At 39.2% G+C, this 23,070-nt stretch overlaps 2 protein-coding genes and 1 long non-coding RNA gene across 10 annotated transcripts in view; 2 read left to right on the forward strand and 1 right to left on the reverse strand.

Moving 5' to 3' along the window:
* rgs19 (regulator of G protein signaling 19) overlaps positions 1 to 4,909 on the forward strand; it is a 28,107-nt gene extending 23,198 nt beyond the window's left edge. For all 6 annotated transcript variants that reach the window (XM_016679041.1, XM_016679042.1, XM_016679044.1 and 3 more), the window contains one exon: positions 1,320 to 4,909. In XM_016679041.1, coding sequence (XP_016534527.1) covers positions 1,320 to 1,508 — 189 coding nt within the window. In that variant the 3' untranslated portion in view covers positions 1,509 to 4,909. The remainder of the gene's footprint in view (positions 1 to 1,319) is intronic.
* Positions 4,910 to 9,011: 4,102 nt separating this feature from the next.
* tcea2 (transcription elongation factor A (SII), 2) lies at positions 9,012 to 14,455 on the reverse strand. Of its 3 annotated transcripts, XM_007566866.1 has the most exons (10): positions 14,368 to 14,455; positions 13,440 to 13,502; positions 12,970 to 13,075; positions 12,651 to 12,744; positions 12,310 to 12,446; positions 12,061 to 12,117; positions 10,975 to 11,129; positions 10,749 to 10,895; positions 10,601 to 10,672; positions 9,012 to 9,373 (listed from the first exon to the last, which is right to left on the reverse strand). In XM_007566866.1, exons 1-10 carry the CDS (start codon positions 14,434 to 14,436, stop codon positions 9,365 to 9,367), a joined length of 909 nt encoding a protein of 302 aa, XP_007566928.1. In that variant the 5' UTR covers positions 14,437 to 14,455; the 3' UTR covers positions 9,012 to 9,364. The 3 variants fall into 3 exon arrangements, with proteins under 3 accessions (XP_007566928.1, XP_007566927.1, XP_007566926.1); XM_007566865.2 differs by having other exon boundaries at positions 9,012 to 10,672; positions 12,310 to 12,443; XM_007566864.2 differs by having other exon boundaries at positions 9,012 to 10,672.
* LOC103148201 (uncharacterized) lies at positions 14,010 to 14,738 on the forward strand. Its single transcript, XR_477333.2, has 2 exons — positions 14,010 to 14,304; positions 14,398 to 14,738. It is a non-coding gene; the product is annotated as an uncharacterized LOC103148201 (long non-coding RNA).
* The last annotated feature ends 8,332 nt before the right edge of the window (positions 14,739 to 23,070 follow it).

Below are 23,070 nucleotides of genomic sequence, written 5' to 3' on the forward strand. Positions count from 1 at the left end.
AGAGAAAGCTTGTCTTTCTATAAATATCTAGTGCTGCCTGCGGGGCTTCTGTGTGTGTGTGTGTGTGTGTGTGTGTGTGTGTGTGTGTGTGTGTGTTTCAGGGTTTCTCACTGTACTTCTGCCTCTATGAGAGCTGATTAATGATAAAACATCTGAGTGAGTACAAAATGTCAGCCTATAGGGTCAGCTGTTGCTGGATAAAAACTCCCTTCCAGATTTCTTCTGCTTTGGTTGAGCTTCCAAACATAAATACTTCAGAAAATGAAAAGTTAATATCAGACAGGAATAACCAGTGTAATGCTGGATGCAGATTTTATATAATTTATTCTAAACCAACCTGAGTTGCTTTAAATTCATCTGATTGGATGGTTTACATGCATGAACACATCTTTGCTTTTAGAGAGGTTTTAGCCTACTTCATGTTGTCAGACAGGTGCAATTTAAGTGACTTTTTGATTCTGCTATGAGGCAGAAAAAAAAACAGGAATTCTGGAAGCAGGAAAATACTTTTTTTTTACAACCTTATCATTTTTTATAACTTTTTTTTGCACATTTAAGAAAGGAGGATAGAAAAAAGCTATGCATTTTTGAATCACTGTTTTTTTTTATTGTGTTTCTGTATAATTTAATAAAATAACAGGAATAAAAGTCTAAAATCTGATTATCAGTTAATAAGAACAACACAGCTGTCTTTAGTTTTCTTTAACTGTTTCTAGACTCTTCCAGTCTCTTGTTACAGTGGATCCCCACATAATCACAGTTCAGTATCTAAAATATTAGTGCTAATATCTAAATTATTAGTGAAAAAAATCTAAAATATTTTTTAAACAGCAGCTTTAAAAGCTGAAGCCCCGTGCAATGCTGCTTGTCTTTCTATTGGCCGGTTCTGGCTAAGCAGCGAATCCAGGAGCACCATTAATTTTCCTTGCCCTTGGTTGGCTGTAGCCCAAAAGCTGAGATGAAGACAGTAGATATTAGCTTCAGTGGTAACACTGAGACGGTTTCCACTGAACATGTGAAGGTATATTTGCTGTTTGATATATTAAAACGATTTAAAGTCAGTCTCAGGTAATCGGGGGTTTTATCTAACAGTAAAACGTGCCAGGCTGAGAGAACGCCTTCTGTACACACAGAACATGTCAGCATGTGGGCAAAACACATTTAGTGGATACGGTCAGTGAAATATTAAACAGTCGTATGTTTTTCTCATCTTCTCATTACTGTAAATAATTGTTTGGAACAGATGTTTCTTTTTATATACATATGATCTTAAATGTCATCTTTTGTCGTCTTTTTCTCCTGTTTGCTCTGAACTGAAGGTTAGCCTGGATGCCCGGGTTCGAGAGGTGATCAACAGGAAGATGCAGGACCCCACGCCTCACACGTTTGAAGACGCCCAGCTGCAGATCTACACGCTGATGCACAGGGACTCCTACCCACGATTCCTCTCCTCCAATATCTACAAGACCCTGGTTCTGGGCGGGTCCCGCACCTCCTCAGAGTCCTAGTCTTCCCCTTGAAGCCCCTCCTCCGCCCCCATGCTGCCTCGTGTTCCTCGGACAGGAGCGTTTCACCTCCTCTGTCACACACTCCTCTGTTCAAATCACGTATTCTTTGAATCACTGCCAAGACTCCCTTCAGCTTCAGGTCATTTTCAAGCTTTGAAAATTTAAATTAATTGGAGTAAAACAAATGTTCTGCACATCCAAGTGAAGGAAAGTAGAATCGGTTAACATTTATTGCCAGAAATATTCAAGTTCAATGATCCTCGCTCGCTCGTGTTTACAGGTCAAGCCCATCCATGAAGGCAGATTTAGTTTCTTCCTCTTTCTGTTTTCTTTTTTTTCTGCTCTCCACCTCAGCCGTAAACAACCGGAGAAGGACGCGTTCCTGGATATTTAAGTATTTATGAGTTAGGATCTTCTGTTATGTGGAGACGTACTTGACTACTTTGTGAGAGTCTGATGCATTTCAAGAGGAAAACCGTTCGTCTGTGCCATGGACCTTTGGTGGATTCGTCGCCCGGCCTTCCCCACACACTCCAGCCACCGTAACGAGCCAATCAGAGGAGGCCGTCCCAGACTTTCAACCTGCAGTCGCCTCCTCCCGACGAAGGACGAAGGAAAGCTGAAAGGAAAAGACGGATGCTGAATCATTCCCCCGTTCTTTTTCGTTTTTCCTCCGTTCAACTGGAAAAACAGGGTGCTCCCTCCATCTCCCACCAAAACAAAAAACCCACAAAGTTTTCTGGATCAATCGTTTCCCGCCTGTCACAAAGAAACGGATGAAGGAAGGACGACATTCCTTCCAACTACTGATTTACAAAAAGACGACGAGTCTATTTTTTAAGAGAAAACTATATGAAACAATTTTATTATATTTTTTTTAGTTTTTTTTTTTTATTATTTTATTCCTCCTATTGAGTCCCTCACCTGAATGATATTATTTTTTGCAAGCGGAGGAGAGTTCCTCTGAGACTGTACTGATCTCCACCCAACACACACACACACACACACACACACACACACCACCGCAATAAAACACTGGAGTCCAGACAACAGGCACACACTGATCATATTTGAGTCACTCTGCGTACAGGGATTGTTCAGAAATCATAAGTTAATTCACAAAATAATTCCCAGTGATGAAGAAAACCCCGAAGAGTTAAAAAGGAGAAGAAAGATGTCTGCTCTGAGCGTTTCCTGTTTCCCTCTCAGGGACAGTCAGTGTCTTAACTCAGGTTTTCCTGCTGCAGCTGCAGCGAAGGCAGCAGATGACCGTTTGACTCACATTCCTCACAAGATCCAAACCAACTTCCTGAACGGCTTTCAGGAACAGCAGAGTTTAGTTTGAAGCTATCTGGCTTTTAAAGAAAGCCTCCATTTTTAAGCTTCATTGATTAATTCAGCCCATATATGATCAAACGTTTGATCATATATGTCTATGATTAATGTTGAAATAACCTTTTTTTGTGTTTTACTTTTATGAATCTTAACTTTGCACATTAACTGATATGAGCTTTTCAGTCCATTTAGTAAACATGAAAAAACCAGACGCGGAGCAGAGGTGTCCAAAGTGCGGCCCGAGGCCACATGTGGCCCCTGGGCTGATTTGGTGTGGCCCCCAAAAATAATTTAAAAATTACGTAAGTTTGGTTGCTAACTTGTGCAGGCGGTTGATGCCAATTGAGATTTTTTTGTTTTGAATTAGAGCAAAATTATTAGAAACGAGTTAAAATCTTCTAATCATGGAAAGTATATGATGAAATAGAAAGTATAGTATTCATCTGTTTACAACCATGCTTTTTGCGTTCTCTTTGACTTTATAGGAAAAAGTATTTCATTTATGTAGTAATATTTACTGAAAAACAGACTTTGGTTCCCCAAAATCTGCTTTTAGCTAATTTATTAAATTTGGCTTAATATGGCAGAATTTGATCCAAGACCAAAATAGTTTTTTTGCAGCTCAAAAAAAAGTTTTTTCTTTTTTATTTATTGTATGTTTAGGTTATTGTTGAGCGGGAAATAATTTATGATTTTAAATTGTTTTAGAAATTCTGTATTTTTTGGCCCACAAGTGATTCTGACTTGACGATTTTGGTCAATGTGACAAAACATTTGGACGCCCTGACATAAAGGTAACAAAGTAAAGGTCATTTTATTTATATGTAGCGTATTTTCAGCAACAAGGCAATACAAAGTGCTTACAGGCTAAATCTGTCTGCAGCCTGATATTATGGCAGGTTAACAGTATAAAAATCATTTGCTTATTTATGTTGCCGTGACAACTCAAACACTGAGAACAAAGAATTTTATGAAAACTTAAAAAGTTTAATTTCTGTCCAAACCTGGTCTCAAAATTCAACATGGTGGCCTCAAGGATTAACATCTTCCTGCCTGAATTTAGTTGCATTTATATTAAAGAAAAATGTGTGTTTTATTCTGTCAAGCAGATGCTAGGTTAAGTAGATTGTATGAGTGCATTTTGTCAAAAATTAGACATAGCTGAGAATAACTCCCAACTGTTAGATGGCAGAAAAGTTCTTCCAGTACAATCCTGAGTGTGTGGAAGAAGCATTAACAGACGTTACTGGGACACACACCAGTTGGTTCAGACTGGGAAGGTTTTAGACTCATTTTCTAACAGTTACACACAGAAATAGCTGCAGAAATCCACATCTTTTCAGTGTGTTTTATATAACAGTGGCCAGTTTATTGTGCAACCTTTGGTGGAGAACATTAGTGCAGCCTAAAAAACTCACAGATGTGATCAATAACCCTCTGCAGATCTCATTAGCCAATAAAAAAACAAGGATGATTCAACGTTTTGCTCTTTAAAAACACCCAAAAAAATCAAAACACACATTTCAGAGCAGTCCCAGTCAGCATAGTAATTCAAATATTTACACACACACACACACACACACCAGGGTGGCCTACCTGGGCACTGCTGCTGCTGACCTCTGTAACCTCTCACCTTCGACCACGCCACTGTCTGATGCCCACTTGCATGCCTGCTCCTGATTGGCTGCAGGAGGCCGCAGGGCTGATCTGTGGTTGGTCAGTTCAGGAAGAGGGGTGGGAGAAAAAAATCCCAGGTGCAAAAAAAAAAACCTTCATGAAAAGAGCTGATAAAAAATATACAGAGATGAAAACAAGGTAACTATTGTATGAGATGGTAAGAATAACCCCAGTGCTTCTTGGGAAATGTAGTGTGAGGAGAACAAACACATGTAGGTGCCTGTAGTGGCAGACAGACCATTTAAATATTAAAATAACAGCTATCTGAGTCTTTTACCAAGATCGTCACTCAGAATGCATTTACCTTAGTATTGTTAATGTTATTTATTTTATATTTTGTTAAAACTGTGATTTTAATTGTACATATATAAATGGAACCCCTTGAGCATCCAGTGAGTAGAAGTGTCATTTGTTCAGCATTGGTGTTTTTAATAAACCAGAAACATTTCAATCTGATTATTTGGAACAAACATAAAATACTCTGGTCCCCAACGAAGAAGACGTTTGGTTTTTACTGGTCATGCTAAAACGGAGGAGTCAGATTCTTCTCAGTTTTTACTAAGGCTTTTTCAAGGAAAGATGTTTTTTAAAAGTGATGCAGCAGTTAAAGCTCAACATCACTGAACAAGGCAACATCAGGGCATTATTTTAACAAATCAAACATGCAAAACCAGTTTAAATGTAAAAAACAATAATTGTCAACTTTATTTGCTTGACTTTAGTTTTGTCTTATTGGCCCCAGAGTATTTCTGACTCAACAATTTTGTCCCACATGACAAAATGTTTGGAAGCCATGTTGACTTAATGTGGATATAATTTTTCAGGTATTGGTGGTGATTTTGCTGTTGCCATGGTAGCGCTGTTGGTAAAAATGTTGCTTTGCAGCAGGAAGGTCCTGAGTTTGCAGGATCTCCCTGTGCATGTAAGCGTTCTCTCCTGGTACTCCTGTTTCCTCCAATGAGCAAAAACCTTTTTGGGAAAGACTAACGAACACTAAAATTCCCAGTGTCCCCAAACGCAACCCTATTAAACCTGTGTTGGCTGCATAAAAGATGGCTGCTTTCCAGAAAGCAACCAGCTTAAATTCACTTTACCAGTTCTGACAAGATGAATTAGGCCAGAAGCAAATCTAAAACTGGTCTCTGAGATTTCCAGCAGAGAAGAAACGCTGCAGTCCATTTCCTGAGGTGACACTTTAGTGAGTCGTGTTTGAAGTGAAAGTGAACATGAACTGAGCAGTTAGCAGTGTTTATACTGCTAACACCGCGCTCCTGAAGGAAACCAGCACATACTTTCACACAACCCATCAAACTGTCATTTTGCGGCTTGTGTGCCTGTTTTCTTTCCCACAGTTCACTGTAACCTGAGCTGCTATTGTTTGGGATTTCTCAAGTGTGTGTCACACATACACAAACGTCCAAACATCATGCATGCATGTATGAAGTAGCAGCAAGATGGCTGGATAAGACATCAAAATGCTTGAGGCAGATTTTGTTTTTCTTCAACAAGCAGTCAAAACTTTGCAGCTGTTAACTCAGGAATAAAACCCGAAGCTTTAAATTCTGCTCCTGCAGACTGAACAGATCATCTGAGCTCATTAGCAGAGGTCCTGGAGGAGCGCAGCTACAGAAGGTGGATGAGTTTAAAGGGTTATGAGTTATTTAAAACCAACTTTTTTACACCATGTTATACTATGATTCCCTCATGCTTTTATGCATGTTTGATAAATTCTTTAATCTCCCATGGCAACCAAATGGGGTGCCTAGGCACAAGCAGTAATGAATAGCTGTAAAAAGCTGTGACGACGTGCAGGAAAGAGCAGGAGCTTCTTAAAGAGACAGATACCCAATTTTAAGGTGTCAAATTTCTTTTAAGTCATATTTGATATGTAGAGCCTTTTATTAATAACTGAAGGTAACATACCGTACTTGACTGTGCTGCAAAAAGGCAATATGTTCCTGGAAGATACAAAATACAACCTCTTGGCTGATACTGATATCAAAACAATCTTCTCTGCCTCTACAAAGGTCTGAAAACCTGCCACCATCTCCGTTTGGTCCACCATGAAACAGACGGGCACTAGTCAACTCACTTTTGACAATTTACCGACTATGTTACTATAATAGGGACACAAAAAATCAGTATGGGACAGAATCAGCATCAGCAGGTCAGGCGTGAAGCTGCAGGGTGGAGAGGATGGAGGAAAAAAGTGACAGCTGGTGATCTGTGACAGAAAGATGGATGAAAAGGAAAAGGGGAAAATTTACACGACGGTGGGATTCTGATTGGACAGGAGGGGAAATGATGTCATCAGGAGGACAGTTGACTTGGAGCTTAAAGCTGAATACAAACGGTCACAGATGAGGTTCGTCGAGTTATGGAGGATGAAATCCAGAGCGGTTGGTGTCAAACCCACACATGGACGCAATATTGGCCCTCTAGTGGTTTTTACTGCAAATGGCTGATCAGTCGTTTCATTACGAGTGGCTGCAAGGCTTTATGTTTTCAAATCTGTGAAGATTTTTCTCGACTGCTCCACTGTTTAGAAAAAAATAATCCCAGTTACCTTCACTGAGATATTCGTCTGCCACTTTACAGTAAGATTAACTATATAAACAGGTAATAACCTGTTATTACAGCCTCTAAGGCAGGACCTTTTCTGTGGACCAAAGTTTCAGCTCAAATGTACACACCGTGTAAAAAAATATTAAAAAACTACTTACTCAATAATAAATGAAGCATGAACTGTTTCAAGTAAACGACTAAAGGGGTTGGATTGATTTGTAGGAGCAGGATCATAGATTCAAAACTTCAGATGGTTTTTCTGTGTTTTCCTTGCTAAATGAAAGGAATCCAGTTTGCTTCTTAGTTTGGGAGAGAAATGACAAAATGTCTGATTTGATTGAGTCAATACCTGATCAAATGTTCCACCCCAAAACTCATTACCAACTTTAGTCAGTAATAATGAGGCAGCATTTATGCTAAATAAATGTAATAAGCTAAGAAGAAGCCGAGGCTGTTTGGTGTGATGGCATGGAAGTTTGAGCTTTTGTTTTCTGTGCCTGCTGAATCCTGTGGAGGGTCAGCAGAGGCGGATGGGGAAACGTATTAGCAGTTATGACCAGAAACAAGGATTAGCATCATTCAGCTGCCACTCGACTTCTGACATGGTTGGAGAAGTCACCTTCACTTGTGAGTTCCTTCATTTGGAGCCGTTCTTCAACAGCCTAACAGTTTCTGTGGGTTGGTTTGCGTCGTCCACTGCGTGCCTTCGGCCGCGTTTCCATCCAGGCAGAAGACGGCGAGCAGAGCGTGGAACATCAGAGCCCTGAGCCTGGAAGCGCCACATCGCCTCCCTCCCATGCTCATGTATGGGAAGAGCTCAGCACTGTTTCCACAACAAACACTGCAGGAGCTTTCTGTGCTCGGCTTTCTCACCACTTCTCTTCTCCTCCGTCAACACGCTCGCCACCATCACCGAGAGGAACGGCCAGCGTCGCTGGGCTTTCTCCTGGAAACGTCATTTATTCCAACTGTCGCATGAATAGTTTTTTACAGTTACAGTCAGTATCCTCTGAAGGACCGATAATATTCTGACACCTGCATGGAGCCTTGCAGCCTTTTTTTTTTAAATTCAAGCAGTTTATTAGAACTTTGATCCTTACTTGGTCTTTAACTTATATTATTATCCACTACATCTTCCTCACTTATCAGCTCCCTGTTTAACATGTCTGAAAAGTTTCCGTGTCGGAATAGAAGTAGAAATGCAACGATACAAACATCTGGGCCGATATCGATATCTGATATTAGTATTGCTCTGAATGTTAACATTGCATATACTTTCCTACTCTTTTGACTAGAGCTGCAACTAACAATTATTTTAGTAATTGATTATTCTGACATTTAATTGGACAAAAAAACCCAGGATGTTCTGAAGATTTATTATTTAACGAGTTAAGCTTATTTCACACTAGAAATGCATGGAAATAGATTTTTTAAAAGTCAGAAAACATTTTATGTCCTAAAATGAAATAGCAGCATTACTTTAGTCAATGCCTGATCATTTGTAGCAAAGGAAGCGTCTGTAGCTAAAAAAAAAGAACCTATGAAGAATTTGGATTAACCAAAACTAAGGCAAAAGTTGCTTAATAGGAGATTTTTTATTTTTATAATTTGAACCAGGTGAAGCTAAAACTACCACTTTAGTTCTGAACATATTTACAAACAAGGTATTTTTTATCTAGAGTGCAAAATTTATATACATTGTACAGTTTTGGTTTAATCATTGCTCTGCATTATGTTCTTTTATCACATGGCCTTATTGGAGTCTGACTCCAGTTAATTATTTGATCAATAAATTAGTTGACAATTATTTCAATAATTGATTAATCTGATTAAATGGGAAGGAACAGGAACAGGATTCCACCGGTTAAATGGACCAACAGTTCACCGAATTTTACTCTTTCAATAAAAACGAACAAATAAAGAAAATAGATGTTAATCCAAGAGCAACTTTAATATAAGTGTGAGAAGAAAAATACGTGGCAGGAAAACAAGGCAAAGAAAGGCATCATCATCATCATCATCATCACCACCACTTTCACCAGGCCTAACTGTAAATGTGCTTAAAGCTTCATACAAAACTAAACAGAAACTTCTCAATATTTTCATCTCAGTATATTACAACTGTTAGTCTTGTATTTATAAAAAGAAACTACAAAATAAAAAATATTTTGCAAATTCAAATTTAATTATTTACTGACTTTGTTTCATTACTCAATAATATACACAACCACACACACACACACACACACACACACACACACACACACACACACACGTCTTCAACAGAACTGTGAAGAGAAAGAGAAAACGGGATGATTAGAGTTTGCCTGTCAGGGTTACAGGTAGATAATGTTCAGCTTGCAGCGCCACCTACAGGTTGGTGCAGTTAAAGTTTCTTCAAAATGCAATAAAACCAGAGACATTGGGCCCAACACAACCAGCTCCCATTTCAGGCACTTTGGAAATTTCTGAGTCTCAAAATTTTAAACTTTTGGAACTTCAATTAAAGAAGTTTTTCAAGAAAATGTAAAGTTTTCTTGAAACTGCTAAGACGGTTATACACATATATATATATTATATTAACTATATTTGGTGCTTGAACAGTTCAAACAGGCAGTTATAAGAGTTTTGACAGGACGTCTCGGGTATTTGCAGATTTTACTGGAGGTTCACTGTGTGCTGATGTTTGCTGTAAATGTCAGGCGCTGAACAGAAATCTTTCTAATGCACATCAACTTAGTGTGGTTATTACATTTTCTTAATGTATTTGCCTTTATTTCTAATAGACCACATGGAGTCTTCTGCAAGAAAATCAACATTTGTCAACATTTCTAAGAACATTCAGGTATAACTAGAATAACGCTGGTAACCTGCAGGTTAGGAGTGATCATCTCAGATTTAATACGCTGAACTAATTAAAACATTTTCACTCAGATGAACCAGTTCTGTGAAGTTCTGAGACTCAGAGGTGAAACTCAACCTCTTAAGAGATGCAGAAAAAAACTGTGACAAACTGTCCAACTATAACGTTAACATCCAGCTGGTAGGAGGTTTACTTCAATTTGTCACAATTCCTATAAATCTGCTTTTTGATCATTTCTACCGCAGGATCAGTGAGTGAAATCAGTCGGCTCACCTCGACCCAGAGCCAGCAGCTAAATAAGGGAGGGATGAAGGACTGGGAAAGAAAGGAAGGACTAATATGGAGGGGAAAGGTGGAGAGACTGAGGGGGAGGGTGAAAGTGAAGAGGTCGGAGACGTAAGCAGGAGGGAGAAGAGAGTCGATGAAACTGAAGAAGGAGGAGGAAAGAGGGGTGAGGGGGGAACAATGGAAAAAGTCTGGAAAAAAAACAAGAACAGAGGACATGAAGAGAAAGATGAAAGAGAGAAACATGAAGGTGAGTGAAGAGGAAGAACCGTGAGCTCAGTCTCTGCTGCCACCTTGTGGTAGAACATCAAACTGAGGATGTTGGAGCGAACCGCAACGTGAAAGAGAAAACCCAACGTCTCCTCACCTTCCATCGGTTGCCGCAGCCGTTGCACAGAACGAAGGTGGTCATGGGTTCGTCGGCGCTGCGGGTCTGGACCTGGAAGCAAACCGGACCAACGGATGAAAGCAGAGCGCAGCCTGGGGTTCCTCCAGGGCGGACTCTGGTTCCGTACCTGCGTGTACGTGCAGTTCTTGCCGTGACACTTGCTGCAGATGAACATGTCCGTCTCGGTTCCGCCGACCTTGGACAGCTGGTGTTCTCTGATGGACTCTTTGGTCAGAGCCTCTCTGATCTGCTTCAGCTCTGCGCTCGCCATCTCCTGGAATCACACCCACAACAACAGCCGTCTCCCACGGTTACCAGCTGACAGTGAACTCATCAGCGTCTGCCGGACTCACCTCCGCCGTCATGGAGGCGATGCGTTCAGGTGCGATGCTCCCACACAGGACGTTGCGTCTCAGCTCCGGGTTCTTCTGGTCCTTCAGGTTGGAGATGCGGCTCCGCAGGCGCGTCTTGTACTTCATGTCCGTGGATTTGAACTCCTGAAATATCCGTGAGGACGATTAACTGTCAAGGACTAAAACACTTCTACAGTGAGAAGGAATGGTTTAAACGTCTGCAGCGTTTAATCTCTTTGTGTCCAGAATGTGTGGGGTCTGCTGAGATGTTAGCTTTTCCTGACCCATGTCTGTACGAGTCCTGAATGGAGGGAAGCTTCAGCCCTGCTGATCCTCTCCAGATATAATCGATGACTGGTATAAAACCAGGAACAGAGAACCAACTACTGGGAGAACCAATAAGATTAATCAGATCTAAAATAGAAATGCTTCAGGGTTAGAGTTTAAATAACAGTCAGCAGCCAGACTCAGACTCAGACTCACTGATTAACTGACCAGCAGAAAGTGAAACACTTCTATAAAGGCAAAGGATTTTTTTTTGTTTCTATCTGGACTGTTTAAACGTGTCAATAGAATATCAATAAGGAAAGAAACTGAAACCTTCTCAGCATCAAGTCTCATCCCAGCAGGCCTCAGGTAGTGAGTTAAATACCATTATTCCACAATCAGAAAGTCACAACATGTAGGATTTTATTTAAAAGATTTTCCAGAAAACCAGGAATCATGAGCGCTCCTCTTGTGCCCCCTGGTGGTCGTTCCAGACATATCAGCTCCTTGCAAACTGAATTATTCACCCAAAACAGGAAGGACCACACTTGGTTTAGCACTGGATTCATCTTAACTAAAAAAATGTAAATGTAAAAAACTAAAGATTCAAAATGTTACTGTGGCCTAATCAAAGTCCAGATTGATAAAAACTACCTTTTATTATATTTTGGGTCAGATTTATAAAGTTCAGCTCAGTCAGAACTGTACCATCCTGCATGGCACTCATAAAAATGCTCATGTTTAATTAGAAAATAATTGAGTAAAATGGAAAAATGTCAACGTTTTGGTTCTATAATGTGAATTAAATGTAAAGGATATGTTCCTCAATTTGTGCTGCCAGATGTTCACAGTCAACTCCAATGGCCTTGAAGTCATCTGAAACACACAACATGGTTTCTTTTATATTATTATTATTTAATCAGGGACTGACAAAAACATTTTTAGAGAGGGGTCAAGTAAAACCGATTAACCGACTTAGGAAGAAAGCAGGTAACAAGTAAATAAGCAACGTAGCAAGTAACCAAAGGATTAAAGTCGAGGTTTAACACAGATTAAAGACGTTCTCACCTCCAGTCTGCAGAGCCGCCACCAGCAGCTCTCGACTCTTGGTCCGCACGTTGTCCGTAGTAACGGGGGCCGGGGGGAACGAGGTGAACCGGTGCGGGACGGTGGGCGTGGTCGGAGTCTCCACAGACTTCTCACTGCTATGAAATGAGACGATGAGATGAAACATGGCTGCTATGAAACGGAGACAACTTTCAGGACTCTACCAAGACATTAAAGATTATATCTATGAGATATAATCTTTAATTATATATCTATGAGATATAATCTTTAATTTAGTTTCATCACCACAGACAGAAACTCTGAATAACTGTAACCAAAGGCAGCATCATGCTGGTCAGAACCTCTTCTCAGTAGAGCCAGAGTCCTTGAAGGTAGACGATGACCTCACAAGAGAGCCTTCCTTCTTCTTCTCATCAGGCTTCCCTTCTGCACCATCTGCAGAGAGAAAACACACACACACACACACACACACACACACAAGAATAACTTTTCTTCAAGTGAAGTTTGGAGATTGAAATCTAAAACTTTTCACTATACTATTTGAATCAGGAAAACAAAACAATTGAGTCTGAGAAATGATACACTGAACACCAACTGTGGATCACCGTTCATGTGTGTACTAGTTAGTTACTGACTAGTCCACAGAGAGGCGGCGCTCACCCAGAAGTTTCTTCCAGGATTTGATGAGAGTTTTGGCCAGAGTCTGAACTTCCTCATCTGAACTCTGTTTCCTCACCGCGTTCACCGACATCCCGACTCTGGTTGACTGAATTCAGACGTTCAAGAAAATCAAAAAATGAGCAAAAAACCCCAACAAAAGAAGAATCCTTTCCTTTTGTGGTAGAAGACATCAGAGAATATTTGCTACTTCACGAGAATTTCAGGTAAGTTCAGGTAAGTCATTGGTCATATTAATATATGCTGCAAAAAAACCATCTGTAAGTAGATAACATGCTACAAAAAACTACTAACTTGCCCTGGTTAGTCTGTTGACCATGAGAGCAGACAGGAAGATGGTCAAAGAAGCTCTAAACAACCTGAAATACCATCCTGGCACCTGCAGCCAGCGCCTGCTAGTGATGCATCAGAAAGACGGAGAATGAGGAGGAAAACACGAAGGTCAGACTGACCTGCAGAGTTTCCAGAGACATCTTCATGTTTTTCAGTTCCCTCAGCAAATCAAGAGCGCCGTCCTTCAAAGAAAGAAAGGTTCAGATCTTACCCTCTAAATATAACACCAACTTATCAAGCTGATTAATAAACAGCTTCTATCCAAACACAGAACATATTTATACCAAATAATTTTAAATTATTTCTACTTCTACTGTTGGATTTATTTATCCACATGAGCTCTTCTTTCTAGTGAATAAAACAATCAAATATTAAGGTACAGTTTTTAAAAAGGCCCCATATGAGAGCACATTATGTAAAACATTAGCACTCCTTTAGCTGCGGATTCTGTTTTCTTCTGTGTCTGAGCCAAATGAATGGAGACACTGAATGCAGCTGCAACCTAAAGTTAGATCTGTAATTTAACCGGTAGCATTAGCTTTAAGCAACTTTATAGGACCAAACATGTTTTAACACATGGAATGAACATTAATTTAACGATTAATAAACAATTTGATCATTTTTAATTAAGTACTTTGTGGGTTTTTTTTATTATCATTATTATTAATTTTTTTAAGCAATATTATCAACGCAGTGATACAATAACCACACACAAGTGGATTCATTAATTCAGGGTAATTAAAATAAAACCGTAAACCAACTGAAGTGATGACGTAACTAATTCCAGGTGCGTGTGTTTATTTAAATGACAACTTTCTGACCAATGGCTGCCGAGATTCAGAACCAACAAACCACTTTAAAAAAGGCAGAAAACTCGGCTTGTTTTATCAGAAACTTTAACATTTTCTCTGCCAGACCAGGAATAAACGGCGTTAAAAGCCGCTGCCCCCGTTTCCAGAATCTTCCGTCCCTCTCCGGTTAAAGGTAGACTCATCACTTGATGGCTGCTCTCATTCCGCGGATGCAGCAACTGCTTTGTGCTCTTACCGTGTTTTTCTTGTGCACCATTTTATCCAGCTTTTTGGCGATGCGCTCAACCTCCTGCGTTTTGGCCATTTCTGCGGACTCTTCCTCGTCAGTTCAGCTGCTCTGCTGCGGTGAAAAGCTCCATGTAAGAAGGGAAAAATCCCTCCCTCTCTCTTTTTCTGTCCTTCTTTCCACGCAGCCTGTCGGGTTTCTGTCCCAGCTGCTGCCTCCCTCTCTCTCTCTCTCTCTCTCTCTCTCTCGTTTGTTGTGATGTGACACCGAGGGACGATGGGAAATGGAGTTTGTACAGGTAGACCAAAACGTAGCTTCTCCAGTTTTCTAAAGATAACTACCAGCACAATAAAATAAATAAAATAGTATTTCCACAAAAAGCATTATGTGACTGGAAAGTTTCTTTGTGGGAAATAAGCAAACCAATTTCAACATATGTGGCTTTTTCTTAAAACATGAAGTAAAACTCATCTGGCAACTAAAGTCTTAACATTTGTTCAAGTTCTATGCAGACAAAAATAAATGCATTCATAAAAAATATGTGTTAAATCTTGGCTTTACCTTTGTGAAATGTGATGTTATTTCTGTAATAAATATGTGCACAATTATTGTAAATCATTTTAGGCTTATTTTATTAGATGTTTACAGAATATTCAGCGTGTAAACGGTTTCTCTGTCATAGCTGTAACTTTTCCTCCACCACTAGCATGCATGGAGCTCAGAGACTCTCTGCTGAACATTGTTGCCTCCTTGCCCTGTAATAAGTGTCAACAAAGAGGTTCTCCATCTTTTAGAACATTTCTTCTGCCCTCACCATAAAACCTCTGTACCGGATGAGGAGTATCTGCCAGTTCTCACAGCCACAAATCAAAGGAACAGACTCTGCTTGGTTCGCATTGTCACCTACTGAACAGAACTGATTATCTCTCCAAGTCCTGGGATCGTCTGAGGAATTTAACCGACGCTGCAGACTGAGCCATGTTTGAAAAAGAAAATGAGCTTCATAAAAGACAAAAAACTTCATTGGAGCTTTTCAGTACACAGATTATCCTAAAAAACTCAGTAAATTTACTGCTCATATAAAATAAAGTGAAATTTTGGTTCAATCAAGCAGAAATACTTTGATAAATGACTTTATATCTACAGATTTTTAAATCTGCAGATGCTCTTATGTGTTTATTTTCTAAATTTTATCTCAACATTAAATAAATATGACTGCATTCATTTTAGTAAAAAAAATAAAATAACACATTTATTGTGCAATTGTGTGAAGTCTAAAACAGAAAAAATTATGAAAAACATTTCTGCTTAAAAAAATCAGTAGATCCCATTAAATCTGGAGCATGCTGCTGTTTCTAAGCCCGTTTTTGGACTTGCGTGTTCCTCCTGTCTTCCACTAGATGTCAGTATTGAGTTATTTTATTTTCTAATACATTTTCCTCTTATGTCCTTCATTCTGCAAAATGTCAGATTGAACAGTTTCAAAAGAAATTAAATTGTAACTGACAAAATGAGCTTCAAGAAAATGTATCTAACTAAATGGACAATAAAGCATCACAGCAGATTTTTGTTCAATTGAAGTTTTTCAAAAACATATTTTTACAGAAGTCAGAGACCATAGAAAGGTTGGACCTCATTTTTACTACTTTTTAAAATCCATATTAATTTGTTTATATAACTAATCAGAATCTCGACACGTTTAATGGATTAAAAGTAAACCTCATAATGGGACACAAGCTAAAAAAAAAAGTAAAATAGCAGAGATGCTGATTTCAGGGAGAAGCAGAAATGGATGGAAATCTTTCATATTTCTGTATGCTCCATGTAATCTAAACCATGCACAGCGCCGCCTGCTTGTAACTTTCCCTCTGTGCTCATCCAGATTTCAGCCTCTGCCCTGGAGCTGAGATGAGTGAATAAAGTTTCTTATTCCAGCTGAACTCTCCTCAGGCTGAAGATCTCCAATGACGTTAGCGAGTCTCAGATTCGACCCAAATGTTTGTTTGCTCCAGAAAACTTCTTTCACTTTTCCTCAACTTCTGTCCTCTCTGCTGTCCATAATTTCACTTACAAAGAAGTGAAATTGTCATATCTTTCATACCCAGTTTCATTGTTTTATAACTCAGTTTTCCTGAAATCTTTTCTGTCAGCTCTACCTCATTTTATTACATTTTTTTTTATTCTTGTCTTTGCAGCACAGAATCTGATCCTCCTCTTTGTACCTTCTTGTCTCATCCTTTCTTTCTTCACTTTTCTTTTGATCATTATTTGTTCTTTTTCCTTTTTCTTGATTGCATTTATACTCTTTTTTTTTTTTACACATTTTTATGTATCTGTATTCCTATTAAAACAGCCGTGTTTCAGTGGGAACAGCAGTGTTTGCTGCTGTATTTAGCAACTTTTCTGACTTCATCATGAATTGTCGGATCAAACTTTTTAAAAATCGGTGATCGGACAGAAAACTGCAATCGGTGCATCGATATAAAAAAGTGCCAGTCCTCCAATTGCAGCAGATTTGCTATAATGAGCAAATCTGCAGGTAAAAATAAATGTCATCTTTTTAAGTACATTTTCTTGAGCAGTTATGTTTTCATTTTTCATTTATTTAACCGTTATGTAACCAGGTGAATTGACTGGGAACAAATTCTCACCTACAATGACATTAAAATATTAGTCAATAAAATATGATTCAGCAAAAATAAAAATAAAATTGAATTCATACTGACCAAATGTACAACAAACATGTGAAAAGTTAAGAGTTTTAAAAGCAGGTACATCAATCATGTACTATGGTTTTTATTAAAGTTAGCGTACTGAGCTTCAGGGCTTTTTTGCAAATTGTTCCAAAGAATAAACCAATGGTGAATGGACTCTTAGGACTGTCATAGTGATTAATTTATTAGAATGTAAAGTGTGAGCTTTATTGGAAATATTGAGGAGAGAGTGAAAGTATGGAGGTGTTTTCAGAATAATTTTATGCCATTAATGTCTGAATGGTATACAGTATGCAGTGTCATTTTATTGCATTTGCTGTGTTTATTTGTTTTCTGCTGACTGAAAACAAATTGGGAAATAAAAGATGCCTTGATAATTTTCCATTATTTCTAAGCAGACATATTTTAAGAAGAAAAATATGAATGCCAATGAGATACAAATAAAGTCTTCATTTCTACTCAGTGAAGCTCCATCTTTACTCACTGCTGTGTACAAAGTGGTCGATTCTCTTCTGAAAGTTGTAGGAAATCCACCTGAAGCCTCTGCAGACCATCTGGCCTCAGCCGCAGTGACTTCACCGCAGAACGACTCGGCTGATGTTGATTTCAGCGAGTGATGCAGCGGCTGCCGGACTCATTTACCAACAATGAGGAAGAATTACCGCCTCAACACAATAGTTGGCCGGATTTTTGAAGGAAATAAGAATGGCTCCATCCATCCAACAGAGAGGGCTCTTCCTGTCTCCCATCATAACTTGCAGTTGCTCTATAGATCTGGTTTGGGCAGAAAGGACACTTCCTGGTGGCGTGTGAAGGTCAAAATGAAAAGCTGGAGATGAAGGAAAGTGGGCACTTCCTGCTCTAGATGAGGCCCTGTGGATCAGTTGAAGCAGAGAAGGACTTCCTGGCGTCAGAGGTTACCTGAATGAGTCCATGCATCAAGAGAAGAGAGGCTGCATTGATCTCATTCACAGAATAAATGCTTCTCCGGAAGTTACCCACAATGCATAGAGCAAACGCCACTGCAACCAGGATCTGGGGTACCAGGAATATTCCACACGGAGACCAGGAGACCAAAGCGACTAATGTAGGTAGATACATCGGTCCTATCTGCAAAGATCAGTTTGTATTTCGCAGAAAATGCTTCAATAACAACATAATAATGTTTTTAATAATGCCTAGAACTTTCTTCCAACTTCAAAATCTTTTCTGATGAGCGATGGCCTACGCAAAGTTCTGTAGACATGATGGATGGAGATGGAGGCATTTTCCCAGACAGACACTCTTCTGTATGCTCCTCATGTTTTTATTAATAACCTCCATCTGTCTTCCACATGCAGGATTCTTCAGGCCGATCTTTAACGTGTTCACTCCTGCTGATGCTGCATTATAGATGTACAGCTTCAGATAAGTTATTTTTCCTGCCTTTTCAGATGTTTCACTAACCTGTGAAACTGCATGTTATTAGAGCCGCATGTTTTTTTTTATTTTGAGTCTATAGATATGAGCTTCTATGCTCAGTCACAGTTGCAGTCTGGAAAGTGAAAAACTGTGGATGATTTGTGTTTCTGTGGGGATTTCATGTTTGGTTTTCAGCTGCTGGTGACGTAATGTTTTTATTCTGATCATCTTTTCCAGTGTATGTTTTAAATGTTACATTTTTACCCGTTTTAACAATTTTAAAGAGTTTTTTAAAAACCTTTTTAAAAGAAGGGAACCTTTTTTACATTCTGGTGTTGGACGGATCTGGAACAATTAGTCAAAGTTTCATTTGTTTTTCAGATGGAAATTCAATATTTACAATTCATCAGCTGTTTGATAATCTCAGCAATAAATATGAAAGCATTAATGGTTTTAAGTTGACATTCATTTATTGTGTTCTGCCTTAATATTAAATCCATAAAATAATACAAATGAATGCATCCATTTTATCTACAGTAGTTGCCAGGAGCATATAAAACAAGCGTTTTTGTTTTTCTCTTAAAACAATCAAAAGTAATGGGGAAAAAGCATCTTGATAGATTGTTGGCATACAAAAAATTAACCTAGGGCATTTTTTAAAACTTCATAACATGATCTGAACAAACCAGTTCCATCTCTGCTTTGGTAGGAAAACGTGTTTCCAACTGTTAAGCCCCAGTGAATAAAGCAATATTTCAAAACTGTTTATGCTGCTTTGGACAATAGCATCATTGTGCTACAGGAGTTTAGCTTTATTAGCTGCGTATTTTTACAGATGAAAGAAGAGGAAGAGGAAACACAAATCTGAAGAATGAAAGCTTTCTGACACCGGACTTATATACATGACATATTGCCACATTATTAAATATTTTAGTTTGGGTTCAATATGTGAAAATAAAACAGAGGTGCCAGTAACCCTATCTAACTGATCAAAGGGATTTCTGTCCTGTTAGCGTTAGCATGCAGCAGTATCCGTTAGCATTTAAAAACGGAGTTTGTAATGGATGTATGAATGTTTTTTTCTGTATTTCTACATTAAAACGAGCAGCTTAACTTCCCAGCTGCACAATCATCTCATCATTACAGGAGAAGCTGAGAAACTGTCCGTCTGAAATGACTCTATCCATCTAATTAGCAGCCTGCTAATAAAACATCACCAGATGTTGCTACAAATAACCGTCTGGCTGCGCTAGCATTGCTAGCTCCAGAGAAAAGCGTGCCGCCGTCATCGCGTCGCATCAAAATGACATCCACACTGTAAAACACATTGTTAAAATTAGACCCAGCTGCCAGATGATTCTAAATCTGTGGGAACTTAGTGAAGTTTCTCAACTGATTCCGTTCATGTTGGAAGAAGTGATCCAGGGATTACCACAATAAGAGCACGGTTTGTTTGTCAAGTATGTCTGCTTTGATGCTTTGCTGCCTCTGTGATCCTTTCTTTTTTGTTTTGTTGTTTTTTCTTTTGGGTGGGGGGATTCTGGCATTTTTTTTTTAGGATCTGTTATGAGTAATGATACTCGCTGTAGATTTGTTTGCATGTGGGAGCAGTTGTTTAAGATTTTCACAAAGGCTTGGAGTGATGGACTCAAATTGCACAGCATGGGTTGCAGACATGAGACGGAGATAAAGCAGGGGCAAAACTGTGGGTAATTAATTGTATCATAATTATTTGCTTGATAATGTGGAAATATTGATAACTTCTCTAAAACACCTTATATTATTTGACTTTCTAAGCACTTCCAAATCAGCATCTTATCCGTATAATGAAAGATTTCCGTCAGAAAAGGCCGAACTTGGTGCGCTGGCAGCAGAAATGAAAGGATGTTTGTGGATTTTTGGAATAATTTGAGATTGTCTAAATCCAGGATCTTATCTTAGACTCCTGAGCCTCAGCAGGTGAACGCTGCTGCTCTAAAACACCTGCACAACAGATGCTTAGTTAGTTGATACTGGATTTATTTTGGTCCAGTGTAACTACATGCACTACATTTTTGAAAGAATTTCTAGTTAAAATATAAATATTTTAAATATAAAGAACTTCAGATTATTGCTTACATAAAATCAATCTGTTGCATAAATGTTTTTTTTTTTTTTTGTGCTAATTTTTCTACTATTGTTTTTGTTTCCTTGTGACATCGAACATCCAGTTTTCCTCATTTCTCAAATTATTTCTCGGAATGAATAAAAGCACCGTTTTCCTGAGTGTGTGTGTGTGTGTAAGATTTCCTCTTGGCCTGGTCACAGCAGGCCTGAGTCCGCTGGTCTACTGCTGCAGTGGGTGTGTGTTAGTTCCGACTGAGTGCTTCTGGGTTTTATGAGGGTTTTAGGATGTGTGTGTGTGAGCATGCGTGTGTGCGTGTGTGTGTGTGTGTGTGTGTGTGTGTGGGAAGGCACTGGCAGCCCTACTCCCACACACTTCCCTTCCACACGCCCCTGCCTCTCACTCAGACTCTGTCCACACACGTTCTCATAAATACACAGATTTTCCTTTTCTCTGGCATTAATTTTATGTTTATTGTTGTTTTGAGTAATCTTGTAAATTTGGTTCATCTTCCTGGACAAATAAAATGTTCTCACAAAACCAAAAATGTAACTTTGGGCCATAAAAAGCAGTTTACGTTACAGAAATAATACTTTCTGTAGGCTGGACCTGACTTTGGAACAGCCTTACAGGTTTTATATTATTTTTATTTTTGTAGAATGTATTTAAAATGAGCGGCTTGAAAGTAACATTGAGTTTTGTGTTATCACCAAGGTGTGTGTTTGTGTGTGTGTGATTGAGCGATTTTGCTCCTCAGGGATTAAAAACAGAAGAATAGCAGCAGCTCTTTCAGTGGTGTGAAAACGGGAACGTTTTCATTCCCTGCTTTGTCTTCCTGTCCTTGTGTCCCCCACATGTCCCCCAGTTTCCTCTCATTGAGTCTTGTGGGGGTTTAGAAGCATCTGTGCATCATCTCATTACTTTCTTTGGTTTGTTTTGTTTTTCCTGAAGCATGTCACACAAACCTGAGTTAATGAGCATTCAAAGACAAATTGTTGAAATGGGAAACTTGGATTAAAACTTTGTTGATGTCTTGATTTTCTTTGAGTCACAAAAAATAAAAGCAAGTGTCACTAATGTTGACAGTTATTGATTTTTAGCTGTTTAGGCCTTTTAGCTGTTAGCTACAGTTGTTCCAGCTAAAATGAAAAACTCACCTTGCAGAGTCTTTCTAAAGCATGTTGGCAGGTTGAGGGCCTGAGGACTGAACTGCTGGTCAGGCAGTCATCCATCCTTAATACTTTCTACCTTTTAACATTTAATACTAAGGATATGTGAACAAGAAGCAAACCGGAGAGCGCTCCTAAAACAGGAAGTATGCTACAGCACAAGGCATTGTGGGTAAATACAGCCAAAACAAAGTGCTAGCCTAGTGCTAGCTGGAGAAATGGCTCATGGTTTTTAAGAAAGACAAAAGAGAAATCCTACAACTGCTAGAATCTGATGCCACTACATGTTTGTTTACATTTTGTGAAGAAGGAAGTTCCGCTCAGTGTCTCCCTCAGAGGTTTGTGTGTCATTTCCTCCATTAGTTCTTGGTGCAGCGCCCCCACAGGCGCGGAGGGGAACAGGTTGTTTGGAGGATTCATTGGTTTGACAGTGCAGTGAGAAAGAGAACTGCAGCAACTGAAAATATATCAAATGTTGCTATTTTGCTCCCCAATCCAACCTAACTGAGTGGTCCACATGTTAATGGTTTACATTTATGATAAGAGAAAACAATTGTTAATCTTGAAAGCGACGCTGCGTTTTTCCTGGCCAGTCGTTTGATTTTGGGGTTTGTGTTTACCACAGGACACCATATCCCAATTATGCATCAGTTGCTAGGAGAACATTTCGTACCCATTTAGGCAGCCAATGATATAAACTAATGCTCTTTGATGAATTTATTGTCCACTGCCAGTGGGTGCAATGAAGCTGTAGCGTTTTCTGGTAACCAACCGGATAGGACACCCTGCTTCCAGGCTCCTTCATGCTAAAACCACCATAATGAACCCCACTGATCTCAACGCTGAAGTTTTGATTCTACATGAAGTTGTTGCAGGAGCCGTCCCATTCCATCACGTGCAGCGCAGAGTGCACTGAGTTCATGATGCATCCCAACAGACCCCTCTGACACCCTGCAGAGACCATCCAGGGTCTGCTCAGATGCCGTCTTGGTCTTGTGTAAATGGACCTAACAGAGAAAAGCATCCAAAATGCAGATTCAGAATCAACTAAATAAGTGCTTCCATGTTTATGATTGATAGAATGTTGGCCCGGATTTTTAGTCACATTTGTAAGTGTGGTGCTGGGATTTCCAAACCAAATGCATTTATTACTCTGCAGACTTTGTCACTGGTTATTATAACCATCTTCTGCATTTTTCCCTATTCCAACAAGATGTTTGACACAGTTTCACAAAGAACACCTAATAAAAAGTAATGTCTTCTTTCACATTTGCAGATCAGAGGTCTGGAGAGCAAATGAGGTATTTACTGTTGCAATGTCTGT

This window comes from Poecilia formosa, unplaced genomic scaffold (genome assembly GCF_000485575.1).
Source record: "Poecilia formosa unplaced genomic scaffold, Poecilia_formosa-5.1.2 Scaffold200, whole genome shotgun sequence".
Taxonomy (NCBI): Eukaryota; Metazoa; Chordata; class Actinopteri; order Cyprinodontiformes; family Poeciliidae; genus Poecilia; species Poecilia formosa.